The sequence below is a fragment of the Hemitrygon akajei genome, chromosome 10, assembly GCF_048418815.1.
Source record: "Hemitrygon akajei chromosome 10, sHemAka1.3, whole genome shotgun sequence".
NCBI lineage: Eukaryota > Metazoa > Chordata > Chondrichthyes > Myliobatiformes > Dasyatidae > Hemitrygon > Hemitrygon akajei.
The window spans coordinates 93,002,859-93,025,167 of NC_133133.1; the positions used below are offsets into that span (position 1 = coordinate 93,002,859).

The 22,309-nt window shown below is 43.1% G+C and overlaps 1 protein-coding gene across 1 annotated transcript in view; it reads right to left on the bottom strand.

Annotated features, from left to right (window-relative positions):
- Positions 1-22,309, bottom strand: part of LOC140734543 (serine/threonine-protein kinase 26-like) — a 113,559-nt gene that overhangs the window by 24,268 nt on the left and 66,982 nt on the right. The window contains exon 3 of the mRNA XM_073058663.1: positions 5,677-5,733. Coding sequence (XP_072914764.1) covers positions 5,677-5,733 — 57 coding nt within the window. The remainder of the gene's footprint in view (positions 1-5,676; positions 5,734-22,309) is intronic.

Genomic DNA, 22,309 nt, shown 5'->3' on the forward strand with positions numbered 1-22,309 from the left:
CTGAAGAGAGAGGAGTGTTAATTGTTATGCTTAGACACATTAATGGCCCCATTATTGCTGAGGTCTTGCTGTTTTCTCGGTCCTGTAGTGGTGTGGATTGTAAACAGCCGTGAAAACACAGGTGATGCAGATGTCAGTGGCAGCTTCTTGTGGGAGTTATGTTGTAATATATTAAGAATGGGGACTTTGAAACTGTCAAAGGACAACATTATGCTTGAGCATCAATTCTGGGTGTAATCTGTAGCCAACTTGCAAACACTCCTGCCATTATTTTCAGATTATTAGTCTGTGCCCTTTCCCTGCCTCTAAAGGCTGATTTATACTTCTGTGTAGGCTCTATGCTGTAGCCTACGCTATTGTGAGCATTCATACTTGTGCACTGGTGTGTCTGCGTCACTCTGCAATTCACCGCCAAAACGCTAGTCGGCGGTGGGGTTTCTATGCCACTGTGTTGAGTTTCTTCGTGTACTTCAAACAATGGCGACTGAAACTGAGCACATCATGTTGGAGTTGGAGTTAATAAATGTTGAACAAGAGCTACTTTTATTGAAATTACTGCAACACAGAAAAGAGAGAAGACGTCGGAGGAGATGGCGTGTACAACCATCGAATGGATTGAGGAGGGTGAATTTACTGTGCTTGTCCGGCCACTGAGACATGGACAAGGAAATGCATTTCAACTCATGTTCTTCTTCTCTCTCAATTCGAAAATGACAGAGAAACAGCAACCAGAAATGCGGACCAGTCACAGTTGTTGTAGTCTGTGTCGCCGCGACGCTTAGTTACATTTTCAGGGAGGTGTGCGTCAGGTTATGGTGTAGGGTACGTGGCTATGCTGTGCTTACAGCGTAGATTCAACGCAGAAGTATAAATTAGCCTCAACTTCATTCAGCCCCACAACCACCCAGCCCCAACTCTGGAATGCTGAATCATCTTCATGTGATTCCTGGAGCCAATGTGACTGCAGACTTGAGCCTTGAGTAGTCTTCATTCCCAAAACCTTCTCTGATAACTCTACATCCCCCCACACACCCTGCCATTCCACCTCTTTCTGCTCCTTTAATTTGCCCCTTGAGGGTGCTGGAAAGGAGATACATCTCTACCAAAGGAGGTGTAAGGCGCTCCTTCCCTCCACTAGCTTGCAGGTCACCCTTGGGCAAGGTGTAGCACCTGCTCAGCCCCTGATCAGGGTCACATGAAGTGATGGGAGCAGCCGGTACAAATCACAAGTCCTGATTAAGTGACCACTGACACCAGGCTGACAGTCTCTGAAGAGTATTGATAATGGCTGGAGTCACCTGTCTCGTAAAGACACTGCCCAGAAGGCAGCAATGGAAAGCCACTTCTGTAGAAAGATTTGCCAAGAACAATCATGGTCAAAAGACCATCATGCCCACACCGTACGCCACGGCACATAACAAACAGCTCTGCACGCAAACATTCCCTCCATCCACATTCACAGAAGATTGTTAAGTTTATATTTGATTATATTGCCAAGGTAAAGCCTGAATGGTTTTAATGATGTTACCACATTCAGCTGTCAATGTTTTCATTCCCACATTCCGAGTGTTTTGGTTCATCAAAAAGTAGGTCTTTACATTCTCTTTTTAAAAAGCATTTTAACAGAAAGGGATGAGCAACATTAGCTGGCGGTACGGTGTCATAGCAGCTACAGTAACTGAGTATGACACTGTCCTCTCCCTGTGACCGGTGGGTTAGCAGGCTGATGTACATCATGTGCAGATGAGTGGTAACATCGGAATGTGGGGTGAATAAAATGAAATTAATGTGGGATTAGTGACATAAAATGATGGCTGATGAACAGTCTGAGGCACAGACTCAGTGGGCCAAACGGTCTCTGTTTGTGCTGTGCGTCTCTAAGACAAAATCATGGGCTCGGGGACAGGGCCTGGTCATCAGGTACAAAGAGAGTGCTACCCTTTATGCAGCAGCCATTCCCCATCGAATGAGGTGCTTGACTGAGGCCACCAGCCTGTTACCATGCCCCGTTTTGGAAACAAAAAGAAGCAGGCATTTGGGTGGGAGAAATGCATGAGCCACAGGTTCTGCTACAATTATGTGATGTGGCCAACAGGCTCCAGGGTCAGGACATCTTATTGCCATCTGTCTCCTCTGTAGTGACAAATGATCCTATAATAGACTCAGAATTAAACAGAACAGAAACAGGCCCTTCAGCTCAAGAGATGCTGCCCGTTTTGCCCCACTTACCCATTTGCCTATATTAAGACTGTAATCATTCTATGCCTCGTCTGTTTAGTGTCAAACTCCCTCTTAACTGTATACAATCCGTGCCTGCTGGCAGCAAGACCCAGATATTAACCAATTTCTGTCAATAAAACAACTTGCCTCTCAAATCTCCTTTCAAACTGCTTCACTCACCTTAAAAGTATGCTCTCTTGATTTTTGATACTGCCAACGCAGAAAAAAGATTTTTACTATCTAACCTATCTCTGCTTCTCATAATCTTATATACTTTCTATCAATTCATCCCACAGCCTTCTTTGATCCAGGGTAAACAAGCTCAACTTATCCATTCCCTCCTCATAACAAAAGTTCTCCAAACCAGTCACCATCCTGGTGAATTTCCTCTGAACCCTCTTCACTTATAAAACTGCTGAGTGGCCAATATTTGTCCCTCAGCCAACACCACAGACAATCCAGTCCCTCTTATTCAGCTGTCTATTACAGTGTGATAGCTCATTAATGATTTGGGACATCTGAGAAAATGATTTAAGTTCTAGCTCTAGTTTCAAATGTAATTCCCATAAACCTGTCAATGGACAGCCTGAGATCTGGAACAAGTGTGTGATGCAAAGCTGGCCGGCTGACCAGCCGGTCTGACCACCAAAGGGAAAAGTTGTGAGCAGGTATGAAGATCAAGTGAAGTTTAATTTCCATCACACTGGGTAGAGTTGGGGCTGAAGTAGAAATTGGATTAGGAATAGACCACGTCCCTCCAGGATGCACCATCATGCAATATAATCTTGGCCAATTTACCCCAGGCCTCATCTCCTCTTCTCTGACTGACCCCCACAGCCTTCAGTTTCATATATTCACCCACTTTCTCTTTATATGCCCTTCACAGATCTGAATCTACCATCCACAACCCTCTGTGGGAGCAGAGTCCAGAAAATCATCACTTCCTGTGAAGGTATGCCTTGGTTTAAATAACTCTCCACTTGTCTGGATGAGTGCAGCTCCAACTACACTCAAGAGTTTCGACACCATATCAGAAAGAGCAGCTTATTTGACTTGTATGCCATCCACAACTGTTTGCTCACCCTCCCCCCCCCACTGGCACAAAGCAGCAGCAGCTTGCACCATCTGCAGGGAGCACTACAGCTCCTCACTAAACCTCCTTAGACAGGACCTTCCAAACCAACAAACCTCTACCAGCTACAAGGTCAACAAAAGCACAGTGCCACCACCCACTGGAAGACACCATCCATCCTGACTTCAGAAATACGTCACTGCTCCTTTGTTGTTGTTGGGTCAAAATTCCAGAATTTCCACAAAGGAAACTAGGGATGAGCAATTACATGCTAGCTCCATCTGTAAAACCTGCATCCCTCAAAGAATATATGAAAAAAAAACACCCTTTCCCCTCATTTGATGCTCTCTCACTAGTGGAAGTATCAACCTTGTCAATAAGATCATTCATTTTGTCTATATTATAAAGGATATAGATCTATTTTTTTTTTAAAGCTGTTCCTGATAGGAGAATGCTTTTACCCTGGGAATTATCCAAATGAATCTCTGCTGAATTGTCGCCAATGCCAGTATTTCCTTACTTCAATAAGGGGACCAAATTGCATTCTGTGCACCACTTGCAGTTATAACAATACTTTTCTGTTTCCAATAACCCATGCTCTCTCAGTAAAGGACTACATGCCGTGTTGCTTCCTAATTATGTGCTGCACTACCTGCTGACTGTGTTCTCCACACAAGAACTAGATCCCTGTCTACTCCGCTCCTTTCCATTTGCTGTGCCATTTGATCCATTCTGGTATATTGTATAATTTCAGCCATTTCCTGTATTGGAATGGATGTTGTCAAATCTTTCATGTGCAAACATTCGGAAAAAAAATGCTACTCTCCAATAAATGACAAAGAATAGGCAAGCATTGGTCTTGTCTTATCCAAGGAAACACATCGCTGGTTTGTAGTTATCTCTCTGGAAATTTGCAGACACAATCAAAGCCCATATTTCAGTGCAATACAAGAGAGTGCCAAGGGGCCAGAGGCAATCCCTTTGGATAAGATGCTCAGCTGAGACTCCCTCTAGTGGTCTGGAAGATTTCAAGGCACGAGGACCATAAAATATAGGAGCCAACCCAGGCTATTTAGCCCATTGAGTCTGCTCTGCCATTTAATCATGGCTGACTCATTTCCCTCTCAGCCCTTGTCTCCTGCCCTCTCCCCGTAACCCTTCACGCCCTGACTGATCAAGAATCTATCAACCTCTGCTTTAAATATACTCAGTGATGGGTTCCACAGCTGCCTGGGGCAATGAATTCCACAGATCCATCACTCTCTGGCCAAAGAAATTCTACCTCATCTCCATTCTAAATGGATGTCCCTCTATTCAGAGGCAGTGCGCACTGGTCCTAAACTCACCCACCATAGGAAACATCCTCTCCACATCCACTCTATAGAGGCACTTCAACATTCGATAGGTTTCAATGAGACTCCCCCCCCCCCCCCCCCCACATTCTACTGGAAGAACAGAGAATTTGCCGAGGTCTGTTGGCCAACATTGTGTCCGCAGCCGACACCACCAAAAGGAGCTTGTCTGGATTTTGCTATGGATGGCATGTCTGTGAGTTTAATTTATAAAAATGCATCACAAGCTCATTGGGTCAAGAAAGTTCTCTCTTTGGGGTAATTAGCTTGCAGTGATGATGGCAAGTGCTAATTCTGTGTGCAAGATACAATGCAAATACTCTACTATTGTCACGTGAAAGATGACAGAACAGAATAACACGGATATAAACAATTGAGCAGAACTGGTTTTCAGGAGACAGGTCTGCCATTTTGCTTCTCAATGCAAACTGTTCTCCATCACAGAACAACTACAACTATTGCTGAACTCCCCATCTTAGTAGTGTCTACTGTGACCAAATAAAGGCAGTTCCAACAGGACTTAGTTGCTGGATTTAACAGGACTGTAGTTTCATCAAAATGTCTAGATGCTGCCTTTTATTTTAATCTGGCTGGCTTTCCAATGAAAAAAAAAACATTGCTGAGATGTATTTTGGTCACACCGTCAGCTTACACAATCAAACAATGTGGTAGATAGACCAGTTTCCTGAACACAGAGGTTATTAGTTACTGCAACCATCATCATCAAATCAATTGGTGATCAATGGTGGCAAGTTGGAATTTTAGGGCGTGAAAGCACCCAGTACAGGGTACAATTAGTGCCCAACAGTTACAAGGGAGTAATTTTACCTGAGTCTCACAGAATTCCAGATACCAATATTCCTAATTGTAAGGATAACCAACGTTCAATACTCCCTGATTTCTCATTCCCCAGATTTTGTTTTTGGGAATTGCAGAGAGGTAATGAAACAGAAAACAAGGTCGCATGTTCGAGCTGCTCCCTCTGAAACTGCAGGAACTAGGCAAAGGCTAATAAAGAGATTTCACACTTACAAGATCCAAGGCTGAACCGCCTCCCAAATATTCCATTATGATCCATAACTTTGTCCCCTGTGAAGAAAAAAAAACAAATTTCATTAGTTAGTGTAATCAGTGAATGAGAATCAAAATATATTACCTCAAAGCATTCTCCCTACCTGTGGAGTCAGGGATATCAGGAAAGAGGCTATTTGCACTAGCCCATTGTCCGTGATCTGATTGTTACCTCAGAGCATTCTCCCTACATAGGGAGTCAGGAATACCGGGAAAGGGATATTTGCACTAGTCCATTGCCCATGATCAGATTCCTCATTGAGAGGATTAGCTTGGGGGGTGGGAGGGGGAACGTTTCCTGCAGATGTGAATCGAGTGAAAATAAGGGCTTGGTCACTTAGGGAAGACTCTCCCATAGATGGTCGAGTGACCAGAGCCACTGCCTCACAGCTTCTTCAATTCTGACCCCAGGCTCCTGAACCAGAGTGGAGAACTTCACTCACCTCAACTCTGACTTGATTCCACAACCTATGGACTCACTTTCAAGCACTCAACAACTCAAGCTCTAAGTATTATTTATTTATTTTTATTATTTGCAGTTAGTCCTCTTTGCACACTGTTTGTCAGTTTTGCGTGTAGTTTTTCATTTATCTTTGTTTTATTGTGAATGCTTGCAAGGAAATGAATCAAGGTTGTAAAATGGTGAAATATGCAAACTTTGATAATAAATTTACTCTGAAATTTCAGGTGATCTCTGTATGGAGTTCGCAATTTCTTCCTTTGATTGCATGGAGTTCCTCTGACATCTCATTGCTGCCATCCTGTCCTCCCGGATCCTTTATGCTTATCCACAAGGGTGGATGGAAACATGGTTTCACACCTCACTGCAAAAACGGTATCACTTGGCAAGGTTCAGGCACAAGGTGTTTAGCTGTTGAAAGTGGAGATTCCCAAGGACTGCAGATACTGGAATGTGGAGCAGAAATCTGCTAGAGGAATTTGGCAGCCTGACCAGCATTCTCCCTGCCTACAGAGTCAAGGATATTCAGTCTGTTGGGGGAGGAGGGGGCGAGAGGGGGTGAGCAGGAACCAAGCCCCGATTCAAGGTTTTGACCCAAAACGTTAGCATTCCTTTCCACCCCCTCCCCCATGGATGCTGCTCGACTTGCTGAGTTGCTCCAGCAGTTTATTTCTTGTGTCAGTTGTTGAAATCTGGTCACAGCGAGTGGGCCAACCACTGTGCCATCCCTGGTTCTGATAGAGATGGTGTGGCACCTTTCCTTGAATTAACTCAGTATCATTCTTGTTTATGAAGTACCTGTGACCTCCAGACCCCCATGCACACGAGAAAGGACTTAACAAGTGATACTGTATGGTCCTAGTGATGTTACTTCTCAGGGAGACACAAAAGATCCCATTGGACTACTGACGAATGATTTGGGAGCAAAGCAGGTGCCACACTTCCTGTGCTGTCTATTCTTATCTTAGCAAGGAAACGGCCCGAGCCCATTGAGTCCGAACTGACCCTCAGTCAGCTACATTAATCCCATTTGATTCGCCGCACATTCCCATTAACTTCCCTCTGACCCTACTGCTCACCCACACAGGAGATTAAGATGAGGCTAGTCTCATGCTGTGAGGAAGTGGCTCCACCAGCTGTGCCATTCTGCCCCATATGTGGGGAGTTTACCCTATATATCTCTCACAGAATGGAGTGACAGTGACCCCTGGTTCCAGTCTACCCAACCCGAGCAAACATCTCCCTGTATCCATCATCTCAATGAATTACCATGAGAATGTTAAAGGGGGAAAAGGGGTGAATGAGGAGGGGGGTGAGGGAAGAGAGACAGGGTCAGGGGTGAAATGAGGAAGGAGAAGAGAGGGAGAGGAACAGAATTAGTAAGAGTTTGAGACAGAGACAAATGAAGAAACAAAAAAGTATAACAAAATCAGACACAGGTATTTTAACAATTTGTGTTCTGTATTTGTATGTCCCAGTACTGTGGCTCAAGAGTGGCTAACAGTCCGCTCCCAATCTCTTGTCAGTGAGTCCTACTCCCCTCCCCCAAATGACAGTTCAGGGACTGGAATCCACAGGCCCTATCAAAATATGAACCTGGGACTGGCATCTCCCTTTGTTAATAAAAGATTCGGAAGAACAACATTCCTCAGCCAATTCAATTCACACAAGGTTAACACCAAAATAAATTCGATCCTGGTCTTGGATGTCTATTATTCTGGAAATGTTATTGGATGTCATTCCAGCCTGATCCTGGATGTCTAGTATTCCAGAAATGTCACTGAACGCCAACAGGATAAAACAGGGATTTGAAGCAGTGACTGCAATTAAGACTAGACATTCTGTCACAGAAATCCAGGCGTGACTGTTGGCAGCCTCTCTTCTCATCACGTGCCCAATCCATCTCCATTTCCTCGTGATGATTGTAACCATGTTCTCCTGATGCTGAAGAGTAAGGCATGGTTGCAGATCTTTCTTGAACAGAAAATATGGAGAATCTACCAGATGCTCATGGTGTGGAATGACGACAGCTTGACAAAGCCACTTTGTCACGTGCCAGCGTTCTGACCCGTACAACTTTGTGGGTAGAAAATGCTCTGGTACAGCTTCACCTTGGTGTGGACACTGTACTTGACTGATCCCCATTGATCATTGATCTGAAGACATTTCTAGCTTTGCTGAGTCTGCACTGGTTCCACCATCCTGCCGAATGATGCTGCCCAGGGAGGTGAATCTGCCGGTGCTGGGCAAGTCGACACCATGTGCCTCGACGGGAGGAGGAGATCCTACACTGAAGGTTACGGTCTCCATCTTGCTTTGGCGAAATCTGAGTCCAACCTGCCCACCAAAGATACACAGGTGCTGAGTTTTCTCGAGTGTGGTGTGTAATGTGAAGCCATCCACAAAGCCAAGCTACCTATGGCATTGATAATCCACTGACACATTTCCCAAGGGCTAACCATTCACACAGAGTGCCAGGAGATGGAAGATATCAATCCGACTCCATGCACCAGTTTATTAACAACTCAATCTATCCACATCCTTATCCATTCCTCGTTGTCCTGCATACAGCTGTAGAGTCAAACATAGCAGACAAGGGCACTTCGGCCCATAACTTTTCGGACCATCATATAAATCTCATTTTCTCACATTAGGGCCATGAAGGGCCTGTCTAAAAGCCTCTCTTAAATACAATGATTGTATCCGATTCCATTGGCAGTGTGCTCCAGTTACCAACATCCGTAAAAAAAAAATTACTCCCTCAGATTCCTTTTAAACTCCTACCTATCACCTTAAACATACATATTGTTATTTTGTTTTTATATACAGCACAGTGCAAAGCTCTTAGGCATGTAAGAAAAAATTCTGTAAAGATGCTTTCAAAAACAATGAGAGAAAGTTTTTAAGTACCATAAAAATTATTATCAAGAGCAGTTAACAGTAATACAACTAAATCAAATCAGTATATGATGTGACCACCCTTTCCCTTTAAAACTGCATCAATTCTCTTAGGTACTCTGCAACTAACTAACTAACTAGACAGACAGACAGACAGACAGACAGACAGACAGACAGACAGGCAAATAAATCGGTTGGTAGGTTGTTCCAAGCATCTTGGAGAACTTGCCACAGTTCTCCAGACTTTTGCTGCCTTGCTTGCTTCTGTCTCTACAGGCAACTTCAGACAGCTCGATGATGTTGAGATCAGGTTTCTATGGAAGCCATACCATGCTCTGCAGAACTCATTGTTCTTTTTCCCCCCTGAAAATTGTTCTTTATGACCTTGGATGTGTGCTTGGGGTCATGGTCCTGCTGTAGATGAAATTGGGACCAATGAGGTACCTCCCTGATGGTATTGTGTGATGGCTAAGAATCTGCTTGTACTTCTCAGCATTGATGCTTCCATTAATTCTGACCAGATCACCAACTGCATTTGCAGAAATGCAGCCCCAAACCTGCAGGGAACCTTTGTTGTGCTTCACTGTTGGCTGCAGACTCATCCATATGGTGCTCTCCAGCTCTTCTACAGAAAAACTGCCTCCTCTTTCAGCCAAAAAGTTCAAATTTTGACTCGTCAGTCCAGAGCACTTGCTGCCATTTGTTAATCGCCCTATTCCTTGTGTTTTTGTGCATAGGTGAGTTTCTTGGCTTTCTTTCCACTTGAAGGAATGGATTTTTGGCATGTTACGAATGTGCCACAACTCTGAGGGGCCGAAGGGTACAAAGTAGCCCCCTCCTTTTTGAGAATCACAAGATCGCTATTAACTCAGGTCTGGGGACCCAGGAAATGAGAGAGAGTCCTCAAGGGTTTGGAATCTGTGTCCTGCCCTCAGCAAGACAAAGCCACGGATACCGGCCATTGTCTCTTGGAGACTGAATTGTGTATTGAGTACTGTACTATTCATTGAAGCCCTCAGGGAATGACCAGAGTGGGCTGGTTGAGGGATTGCATCATCCCAACCTGATTGACATCTGAGACCCCGTGAGTAAGGATAAAAGAGGGTCTGGGGAACAACCCCTTCAGACGCACCAGGAGAAACGCTGGAAATCCCGTGACGGCGTTTAATAGCGACAGCCGGTGGAGGGCCCACGTGCGTCCTTTCCCGTTGCTGGGATTGGGGCCTTACCACGGAAGAACGGCTCAGCTAAAGAAAAGGACACCAACGAAATTTCGAAGGATCGACATCATAAAAAGGAAAAGCTGGCAAGTTTCAAAAATCTCTCTCTTGACTCCAACCAAAGGCTGCAGCCTGCATGAGCTGAATGACTTCTATATTTCCATCGGACAATACATTATCCCCTAGACAACGATAGAGCTTATTTCTTATTGATTATTATTATACCCGCACTTTTAGAGTTAGTATTGACAACGTATATTATCTGTAAGTTTGCATTAATATTATTTTTTGTGTATTTTTACCAATAAATACTGTTAAAAATAGTACCATCAGACTTCAACGGACCTCTCTATCTTTGCTGGTAAGTGACCCAGTTACGGGGTACGTAACAGGCAGTAACTCTTCCATGAAGACCACTTCTGACAAGTCTTCTCTGGACTATAGAAGGGTGGACTTGAGTTCCCAGTGGTCTGTGAGTTCAGAACTGAAAGCAGTGAAATTCTTCCAATTTAGAACGGACATCAGTTTGATGTATGCCTTATCTGCTGCACCAAGTTTCCATGGCTGACCACTGCATTTCTAGTCCTCAACCTTGCCCACAACACAGCACAGAAAACAGGCCATTTGGCCCTTCTAGTCTGTGCCGAAGCTTTATTCCGCTAGTCCCATTGACCTGCAGCCAGTCCACAACCCTCCAGACTTCTCCCATCCATCTATCCAATTTATTCTTAAAACTTAAGAGTGAGCCCACATTTACCATGTCAGATGGCAGCTCGTTCCAACACTCCCACCACTCTGAGTGAAGAAGTTCCCCCTAAAGTTCCCCCAAACCTTTCCCCTTTCACCCTAAAGCCATGTCCTCTCATATTTATCTCTCCTAATCTAAGCGGAAAGAGCCTACTCGCATTTACTGTCTATACCCCTCATAATTTTGTAAACCTCTATTAAATCCCCCCCCTCATTCTTCTACGCTCCAAGGAATAAAGTCATAACCTGTTCAATCTTTCCCTGTAACTCAACTCCTGAAGACCCAGCAACATCCTAGTAAATCTTCTCTGCACTCTTTCAATCTTACTGATATCCTTCCTATAGTTAGATGACCAGAAATGTACACAATACTCCAAATTTGGCCTCACCAATGTCTTATACAACCTCACCATAACATCCCAGCTCCTATACTCAATACTTTTATTTATGAACGCCAGGATGCCAAAAGCTTTCTTTACAACCCTGTCTACCTGTGACGCACCTTTCAGGGAATTATGTATCTGAACTCCCAGATCCCTTTGTTCCTCCGCACTTCTCATTGCCCTACCATTTACTGTGTATGTCCTACCTTGATTGGTCCTTCCAAAATGCAACCCCTCACACTTGTCTGCATTAAATTCCATCTGCCATTTTATGGCTCATTTTTCCAGTTGGTCCAGATCCCTCTGCAAGCTTTGAAAGCCTTCGCCACTGTCCACAACGCCTCCAATCTTAGTGTCATCAGCAAAGGTGCTAATCCAATTTACCACATTATCATCTAGATCATTGATATAGACAACAAACAACAATGATCCCAGCACAGATCCCTGAGGCACACCACTAGACACAGGCCTTCAGTCTGAGAAGCAATCATCCACTACCACTCTGTCTTCTCACACAGCCAATTTCAAATCCAGTTTATAACCTCTCCATGGATACCTAGTGTCTGAATCTTCTGAACTAACCTCCCATGTGGGACCTTGTCAAAGGCCTTACTAAAGTCCATGTAGTCAACATCCACAGCCTTTCCTTCATCTACTTTCTTGGTAACCACCTCGAAAAACTCTACAAGATTCGTTAAGCATGATCTACCATGCAAAAAGCCATGCTGACTATCCTTAATCAGCCCTTGGCTGTCCAGATACTTGTATATCGGGTCTCTCAGGACACCTACTACTGATGTCAGGCTCACCGGCCTGTAATTACTTATTTGCTTTGTGCTTTTTCAGAAGAGCTTGGACAACTCATCTTGGATCTCCTATCTGCTGCGAAATTTCTGCTCAGGAGAGGCCTTGCTGATGCAGGATGACCACCTTGTGTCACTCTAGCCATGGTGTAAGAATTGATGACGAGAAGGCTAAATTGTCACATCAGCCACACACCCACCTTTTAGTTTGGTTGTCAGTCATCCAGTTTGATTCCTTCTGCATCTATTTCTGTTTCAGTTAATCAGTTTAGTTCATTCAACTTATTATGTCACCAATCATTAGCTTCTGCTTATTATCTTTGGTTAATCATCCAGTGGGCTAAAAACCTACAAAGTAATCAAGTTTCTAATTGAAAAGTAGTTTTTTACTTAATAATTACTTTATTTAATGAAATACAAAAAGATTTGTAACATTTAATATTTTGGGAAAATGAACGTTTGGAAGTCTAAAATTTGCTTTTTTTCTACTGACACACTAACGCAGAACAAAAAAATCCAAAAAAAATCTGAAACAAAATTTATATTTAAAAAAAGTAGGGCGCCCAAGACTTTTGCACGGTACTATACACCTACTATGGCGAGAAAAGATAAACTGTCAGCCCTATCTATAATCTATGGGATTACAAACATATAACAATTACAGCACGGAAACAGGCCATCTTGGCCCTTCTAGTCTGTACTGAACGCTTACTCTCACCTAGTCCCACCTACCTGCACTCAGCCCATAATCCTCCATTCCTTTCCTGTCCATATACCTATCCAATTTTTTTTTTAAATGACAAAATCAAACCTGCCTCTACCACTTCTACTGGAAGCTCGTTCTACACAGCTACCATTCTCTGAGTAAAGAAGTTCCCCCTCATGTTACCCTTAAACTTTTGTCCCTTACCTCTCAACTCATGTCCTCTTGTTTGAATCTCCCTTACTCAATGGAAAAAGCCTATCCACATCAACTCTATCTATCCCCCTCATAATTTTAAATAACTCTATCAAGTCCTTCCTCAACCTTCTACACTCCAAAGAATAAGGACTTAACTTGTTCAACCTTTCTCTGTAACTTAGGTGCTGAAACCCAGGTAACATTCTAGTAAATCTCCTCTGTAGTCTAATTTGTTGGCAACTTTCCTATAATTCGGCAACCAGAACTGTACACAATACTCCAAATTTAGCCTCACCAATGCCTTGTACAACTTTAACATTACATCCCAATTCCTATGCTCAATGCTCTGATTTATAAAGGCCAGCATACCAAAAGCTTTCTTCACCACCCTATCCACATGAGATTCCACCTTCAGGGAACTATGTACCATTATTCTTAGATCACTCTGTTCCACTGCATTCCTCAATGCCCTACCATTTACCATGTATGTCCTATTTTGATTAGTCCTACCAAAATGTAACACCTTGTAGCGATGTGCTACACACAACGCTGAAATAAGTCGTTTCGAGACTAATTTATTCAAACTTCACAGCGCTGGCATTTAATCCCTAGCGCCCGCCCTCTCCGGGCAGAAATGACGTCAGAGGTGCACTATCAAAGTCTCCCCCCGCGCACTGGCTATTTGTGAGCCGGTTCGCCTGCGCAGAAAGTGGGTCGCCACAATCTCACACTTATCAGCATTAAATTCCATCTGCCATCTTTAAGCCCACTCTTCTAACTGGCCTAAATCTCTCACTAATCTTTGAAAACCATTATCCACTCAATCATTATCCTCTGAAAACCTACTTCATTATCCACAGTTCCTTCAGTCTTTGATTACAGATTATTCTTCAGTCTTTTCAGCCCAGGGAAAATGAGCCCGGCCTATTCAAACTCTTCTCCTTAACTAAAGTCCTCCAATCCCGGCAAAATCCTGGTGAATCTGTCAATTCTTTTCACGTTTTTAGACTCATCATTAAAACTATTTCCTCCATCTTTCTTTAGACAGGGCTTCCCAGATAAACTTTCCTCTGTGCCATAATAAAGCCACAAGCCTCATAACATCTCTGCCAATCACTCTCCCCCCCAGTCAGCAACTCTCATGCTCTGTAGACACACTTTTACCTCAGCTGCTTTCAGTTTAGAACACCTGTCACAAAGCTCCCCTGAATTCCCTATGGTTCATGAAGAGCAGGCTCAGTTTTGTTAGCCTCTCTTCGTAACAGGGATTCCTCTCTTAGGTTTGGACATCTTCCCAAAAGCATGAAGTCCAAAATCAGCAAAAACATGAAGGTTTTACCAGTATTTTCTCTAAGCTTCAACTTATAAACTCAATGATCATATATGCCTGCTTAACAGTCTGCAGGCCTTTTATCTCATATCCATTTGAACACAACTGTTGATGAAACACAGCCTTTCCTCATTCTTACACTCATAATAATTTACTTCACATATTTCCATGCTAAATTTCACCTGTTCCTGAAACCTTCACAATTATGCCCTGTAGAATTAATGTCCACTTTGTAAATATACTGACCCCGGAGAAGACTTGCATATTTCACATAGAACTGAATGACTATTTAATACTACAAGAGCATAAAACATAGAGGTAGAATTAGTCTTTCTGCCATTTGATCATAGCTGATTCATTTTCCCTCTCAACCCCCATTCTGCCTTCTCCCCATATCTTTGACACCATTTGACCCCACAGAAAGAATTTCAACAGATTAACCACCCTCTCTCTAAAGTTCCTCCTAATCTGTGTTCAAAAGGGATGACCTTGTATTCTGAGGCTGTACCCTCTGGTCCTAGATTCTTTCTCTATTGGAAACATCCCCTCCATGTCTTCTGTACCTAGGCCTTTCAATATTCACTATGTTTTAATGAGATTCCCTCCCTCATTTCTTCTAAACTGAGTACAGGCCCAAAGCAATTAATTGCTCAGCATACATTAACCCGTTCATTCCCAGGATTATTTTTGTGATCCTCCTCTGGACCCTCTCCAATGCTAGCACATCTTTTCGTAGATATGGGGCACAAAACTGTTTACATTACTCCAAATGCAGTGTTAACCAATGCACTTTAAAGTCTCAGCATTACAACCTTACCTCGCCTTTATATTTTGGTCATTTTGAAATATATGCTAACATTGCATTTGCCTACATGACTATTGACTCAAACCACAAGTTAACCTTTTAGGGAATCCTGCACAAGGGCTCTCAAGTCCCTTTGCACCTCTGATTTCTTCACTACACAATATTCCATCTGCCACTTGTTTGTCCAGTTTTCAAATCTGTCCAATTCCTTCTGCAGATCCCTGCTTTCTCAACACTACCTGCTCCTCCATCTATCTTTATATCGTCCGCAAACTTGGCCACAAAGTTATCAATTCCATCATCCAGATCATTAACATAAAATATGATAAGTAGCAGATCCAGCAGAACAGCAGCCTCCGGCAGCCAACCAGAAAAGACCCCACCCCCATTTTTCCCACTCTTTGCCTCCTGCTAGTCAGCCAATCTTCTGTCCACACTAGAATCGTTCCTGTAGTGCTATGGACTCATCTCGTTTAACTGCCTCATATGCAGCAACTTGCAAAGTCCTTCTGAAAATAGAAATAACAATGTCGCCTGACTCTTTATTTCTATCACCTTTTATTTCCTCAGGGAACCATGCTAACTTCAGCCTAATTTAGACTCCAAGTAATCGCGTAATAATGGACTCTAACATCTTGGCAACCACTGAAGTCAGGCTAACTGACCTTAACTGGCTAGCTTTTGCCTCTGTCCCTTCTTAAAGAGTGAAATGATTCACTTTTGCCCATTAGCTAATTTAACATCCATACAGCCACTGCCTTCCTTACATATTCACTGTGACCCAGGGCAAGGCCCTTTGACCCACTGGGTTTATGCTGGCTCCTAGCAGGACAATCCCAACAGCCTCATTCCCCCTCTATTTCCATGTATTCTCATATCATGTTCTTTCTCACAGACCCATCAACTTCAATATTTTTTTCTGCCATTTCCCCTACTGAAGGGAAAATTAACATACCACTAAGTGAGATATGGGAGGAACCTACAGCGCGCAAAGGAAACCCACAAGCTAACAGGAAGAATGTGCAAACTCCACACTAAAAGAGCCAAAGGTCAGCATTGAGCAGCATCAGTGGAGCCGTACCACTACGCCATCCCCAGCATGACCACCTAATGTCCAGTTTTCCCCCAGGAGCTCACTACTGACCATTAACCTTTATTAAAGAACAAATCAACACTTAGAGGTAAAGGTTGCTGGGAAGGTCAAATTCCGAGGTGTTGCCATGAAGATATCACGCTGAAGTCCAGCTGACTTGCTGCATGCGGTTAGCTCTGAAGAGACAGGAGTGTGGAGATGTATTCCAGAGATGGGGCTTTGTGTCAGCTGAATCTTCCTGCACTTTCCTGACCACACACCAGCTTAAAATTCCTGGGAACGGATGAGAGAGTGTGCCTGGATGCCATGTTCAAGACATCTGCTTGGTGAGACCACACCTGGAATACCTGTACAGTTTTGCTCAGAATGCTACAGGAAGACTAAGATTAAGCCAGAGAAGCTGCAGGTGGAGCAAAAATGCACAGTGACGCTGCCTAGACTGGAGGGCTTGGCTTGTGAGCAGAAACTGGACAGCTGGGATTTTTTCCTGGAGTGGAAATAGCCGTGGGATGACCTTATACAGATTTATAATAATCTTGAGGGGCATAAATAAGGTAAGGTGGTCACAGTGTTTTTCCCAGGGTAGGGGAGTATAATCTAGAGGACACAGGTTTAAGATGCAAGGGGACCTGAGAAAAAAAAAATCCATGGGTGGAGGGTGTGTGGAACGAGCTGCCAGAGACAATGACAGAGGTGGGTACAATAATGTTTAAGATACATTTGGACTGGCACGTGGATAGGAAGGTTCAGAAGGTTAGGGGCCAATGCAAGCTAATGGGACAAACTCAGGAAGATACTTTGTTCGACAAGGACAAACAGAGCCAAAGGGCCCGTTTCTGCGCGGTAAGACTCCATGTTTACTTTGCAGCACATTCACAGATAACAGCACAGCAAAGAGCTAATATAGATTGCCACATTCAAGGGCAAACTGATGAAATTCCATCCACTTCCTCTGAATCATTGCTTCACCTCAACAGAAAAAAGGAACAGGATCCAAATCATGACACAAGCAGAAATATTGAGCAAGTTTGATGCTGCTTATTACACAATGATTCAAGTTCTGCTGGACTGAGGAAAGGTCACCAGGTCATTCTGAGCTCTTCAACCAGCCTATCTAATTGACCCAACTTTCTCATTCATTCCTGAAAACCCTGCAAATCTTTTCCAATATGTTTACTATTCTCTTTTGAAAGTAACCATTGAATCTGCTTTTGTAATAAAACATATTTTATATCGTAGCTATGTTAAACATGTTTATCATTCCTTCCCCCACAACTTTGGCCTAACACTGCAAACCTGACACACGAGAATCTAAACAGAAGCACTGTTTGAGAATACTGGATCTCTTATTAGGGTCCGAGACAGGGTAGGTGACAAATGTGTGTGTAAGGGAACATCTTGGATCTTGCAATCATAATTCCATTAGTTTCATGATAATTATGGAGAAAGATAGCACTGGTGCTCAGATTGAAATTCAAAATTGGAGAAAGGCCAATTTTGATGGTATCAGAAAAGATCTGGCAAGTGTGGTTTGGGACAGGTTGTTTACTGGCAAAGCAGTGCAATGGTAAGTGGGTGGTCCAAAAAAGGTATAGTCAGCAAGAAACAAAGGAGGTAGTTGAGTATCAGAAATGCAAGAAAATATTAAGGAAAACAGGAGGGCTAAAAGAAAACATGAGGTTGATCTAGAAGATCTTGTGAATGAGAATCCCAAGGGCTTCTACAGATATATTAATAGCAAAAGGATAGAAGGGGACAAACTGCTCCTCTTGAAGATCAGCGTGGTCATCTATGCACGGAGACGAAAGAGATGGCGATCTTAAATGTCTAAAGGTGGATGCAGAGCATATAGATGTGAGGCAAAACAGTGAGGTTATGGGCTGTATACAGATTAGAGGAGGTGCTTGCTGCCCTGATGCAAATTAAGGTGTATAAATCCTCAGGCCAGACAAGGTATTCTCTTGGACCTTGTGGGATGCTTGTGCAAAATTGCAGCAGAGGCCCTAGCAGAAATATTTAAGATGCTGGAGGACTGAGGATGGGTAATGTTTTTCAATTGTACGAGAAAGGCTCTAAGAATAAACCAGGAATTTATAGGCCAATGAGCCTGACATTGGTACAGGGCAAGTTATTGGAAAGTATTCTAAGGGACTTGATATACAAGTACTTGGATAGAGAGAAACTATTCCTAATCAGTCAACATGGCTTTGTGCATGGTAGGTTGTGTCTAGAGACATCTAAGGTGGTTACCGGGAAAGTTGATGAAGGAAAGAGAGTGGATGTAGTCTACATAGACTTCAGCAAGGCTTTTGACAAGGAGCCATGTGGATGTTAGTCGAGAAGGTTCAGTCACTTGGCATTCAGGATGAGGTAGATTCAACACTGGCTTACGAGAAAAGCCAAGAGTGATAGTAGATGGTCGCCTCTCAGAATGGAAGGCTGTGACTAGCTGGGTCTGTAGCTGTTTGTCTTCTACATCAGCAACCTTGATGATAATGTGGTAAACTGGATAGGTAAATTTGTCGATGTCATCAAGACTGGTGGCAAATTGGACAGCGATGAAGGCCATGAAAGCTTGTAGTGGGATCTGGTCCAGCTGGAAAACTGAGCTGAAAAATGGCAGATGGAATTTAATCCAGATCAGTGTGAACTACTGCATTTGGGAGGACAAACCAGAGCAGGAATTACACAGTCAATGGTAGATCAGAGGGATCTGGGAATATAAATCCATAATTCCTTGATAGTGGTGGTCACACACAGATAGAGTTGTAAAGAGAGATTTTGGCATTTTGGCCTTCATTAATCAAAATACTGAGTACAGGTATTGGGCTGTTTTGTTGAAGTTGTATAACTCATTGCCGAGGCCTAATTTGGTGTACAATACTGACCATTTACCTACAGGAAAGGTAACAATACGATTAAAAGAGTACAGAAAAAAATTACAACAATGTTGTTAGGATTTGAGAACCAGAGTTAGGTCGAATAGATTTAGGATTTTATTCCCGGACTGTAGGAGAATGAGAGGAGATTTGATAAAGGTATATAAAATTATGGGGGTATAGATAGGATAAATGCAAGCAGGCTTTTTCCACTGAGGTTGGGTGAGACTAGAACTAGAGTCCATGGGTTAAGTGTGAAAGATGAAATGTTTATGGGGAATAGGAGGGAGAACATCTTCACTCAGAATCTGGTGAGAATGTGGAATGAGCTGCCAGAAGCAGTGGTGGAATTGGGTTCGATTTTATAAGTTAAGTACATGGATGAAAAGGGTAATGGGTCAATAACGATTTGGCATGGACTAGATTGGTGGAAGGGCCAGTTACTGTGCTGTAAGGTTCCGACTCTAAGCAGGAGCCAGATATTCATTGCCTTGAATTTGTTCTGCTATTCATTGATACTGGTGGATCTGATCTTTGCCCCACATTAATGACCATAACATTGATTCTCTTATAACCCATGAATTCATTTGAACATTTAATACGGTCAATTTCACCAACCACTGGAGACAATTTGTTCCGATTTGCTGCACTTGAACCCTTCATTGCTCTGATCAGTTGGATGGAATTTCACTTAAACTTATCTGTCCTCACAGGAAAAAAGAATGAACATTGTTGGAGAAATTCAGGCATAAGATGCCACATGACAGCATGATCTAATTCTGCAGAGACCTAAAGGGCAGGAGATGGAATGTAAAACAAGGTGTTCAGAGCAGATAAAGGTGGAGATTATAAGTGGGCCGGCAGTATGAATTGGTGATGGAGAGAGAGCACAAGGTTAAATTCTAAGCACAAACAGGCCCTCTGGCCCATTGTATCCATGCCAACCATTGAACCTACATCTATCTATAGTAATCCCACTGAAGAAACATAGGCAGCACACATTTTGTTTAAAGCTCATCAAGAAGGAAGCTGACATGGTTCGGGATGCCTTACAGATTACTGAAGAGTGACACAAATCTACAGGAAAAATTAGAGTTGTATATGAACTATGCAGTGATATTAGGAGGCAATGAATTCTTCAGTGTTGATAGGGGTAATATTAGGGCAAAGAAGGGATAATTTCTAAAAGAGAACCTTTATAATATGCATGTTCTCAGCACAATGGTGAAGGAGGCCACTGATGGATTCTGTTCAGCTCCAGTGACCAAAGTTTGGCCCAGGCTTTTGAGTGCACTTTGGCTGGTAAGCAGCAAGGATCATCGAATCATCGGATTAAGCAACACCACAGAGCTAACTTCCAAGGGACAACAGGAGATCCAGTGTCCAAGGTAGGCAGATACAATAGAACAATGGGTAACATACAAAGAGATACTTTAGATACAGATTTGGCACAATCCCACAAGGGGAAAGAAAGGACAGAACATCCCAGGTCAAGTCTGCGGTGACGTTGACGGAGAAAGTGATAAAACAAAAATAGAATGTGTAACTGATGATGATCACAAGGAGGATTCTAGGAAAAATAAATGAGACAAATATTTTGAGCTGAGGGAGCATGAGGAAAAGCAATAAAATCAACATTGCGTGTAAATACAGAATGAGTAATAATATAGACGTGCACCAGATATAAAATTGTAAGCAGACAGCAAAATGCTGGTCAGACCGGTAATAAAAAAAAAGGGTACCAAAAGCATAGATTACAATTGAAATGAATACTTCATCTGTCTTTCACAAGGAAGAGAAATCTATCAAAATATCCTTGGAAAAAGTGGAGGTGGTGGAGCTGTATCTTGGGTTGGAATCAACACAAATTAGGCACTAGGAAGGATGCCTATGCTTTAAACACCTGGTTCAAGAGGAATGCACATGAGGTTGTTGCAGGGAGTGAGGGTGAGGGTGGGGCCTGCAGAAAGGTTTACCAAGCTACACCTGAACCCTGGCGATATGCAAGTGGATTTGAAAGAAGCTGTATAGGAAAAGGGTTCAATGTCTTGCCTGGAAACCATAGGTCAGTGTACAGTACCTAAGAAGGAGGGAGCCATTGAGAAACAGTTATCAACAACATTGAAGTTGACTTGTGGTGGAAAATTGCAGTTAACCTTTTTTTTGATGAGCTACACAAGTTCACGAAGGAAACGCGAGATGTTGTCAGCAAAGATTTTCACAAGGCTATTGATGAAAGTCCCACACAAAATGCTAAAATTGAGGGTCAGGCAAGCAAAAGATCAACAACAGCATAGAAATCACAGTTAGTCCTGTTACCTCATAGTTCCAGTGACCTGGGTTCAATTCTGACTTACAGTGCTACCCGTGTGGAGTTTGCACTCCCTCTCTCACACCCACATCCCAAAGTCAGATTGTCTCTAGTGGTAAAATCTGAGGAACTAATGGGAATGTTGGGTTAACAAAGTGAGAGTGATGTAGGATTAATGTAAATATGTGCTTGAAGGTTTGGCATGGACACAGTGAGCCAAAGGGCCTTTTTCCATGATGTATGGCTCTACTGTCAGTAGAGTACGGGGATGTAACTGGCTGCAGATGCTGGAATCTGAAGGTGGAAATAAACTGCTGGAAGAACTTCAGTATGTAAGGCAGCATCTGTGGAAGCAAAGTAATGGTCAGCATCTCAGATTGAGACCATGTACTAGGACTGAAACTACAGAGGGAAGAGAACTGGTAGAAAGAATATAAAACAGGTTCTGGTAGGTAACTGGTAGAAGCATATAGAGAGATGATAGGAAGGTGGAGGCAGATAAGGGAGAGAAGGAGGAAGAGGGGAAATGGAAAGGATGAAGCCGGGTCGATATGACAGTGTGATTGACAGATTGATCTGGGTAGGTTGGAGGAGGCTAACAATTTCTGGAAAAGAGTGGGTAAGAATAAAAAAGGTTTGCCACCTACTCAAAGTATTCCTCTCCCACTCCCCCGAGTCCACCCTAGTTCTCTCTCTCTCTCTCTCTCCATTTTTTCCATCCTTTACTCCAACCTCCATCAATCCTGATGCAGGGGTCTCAACCC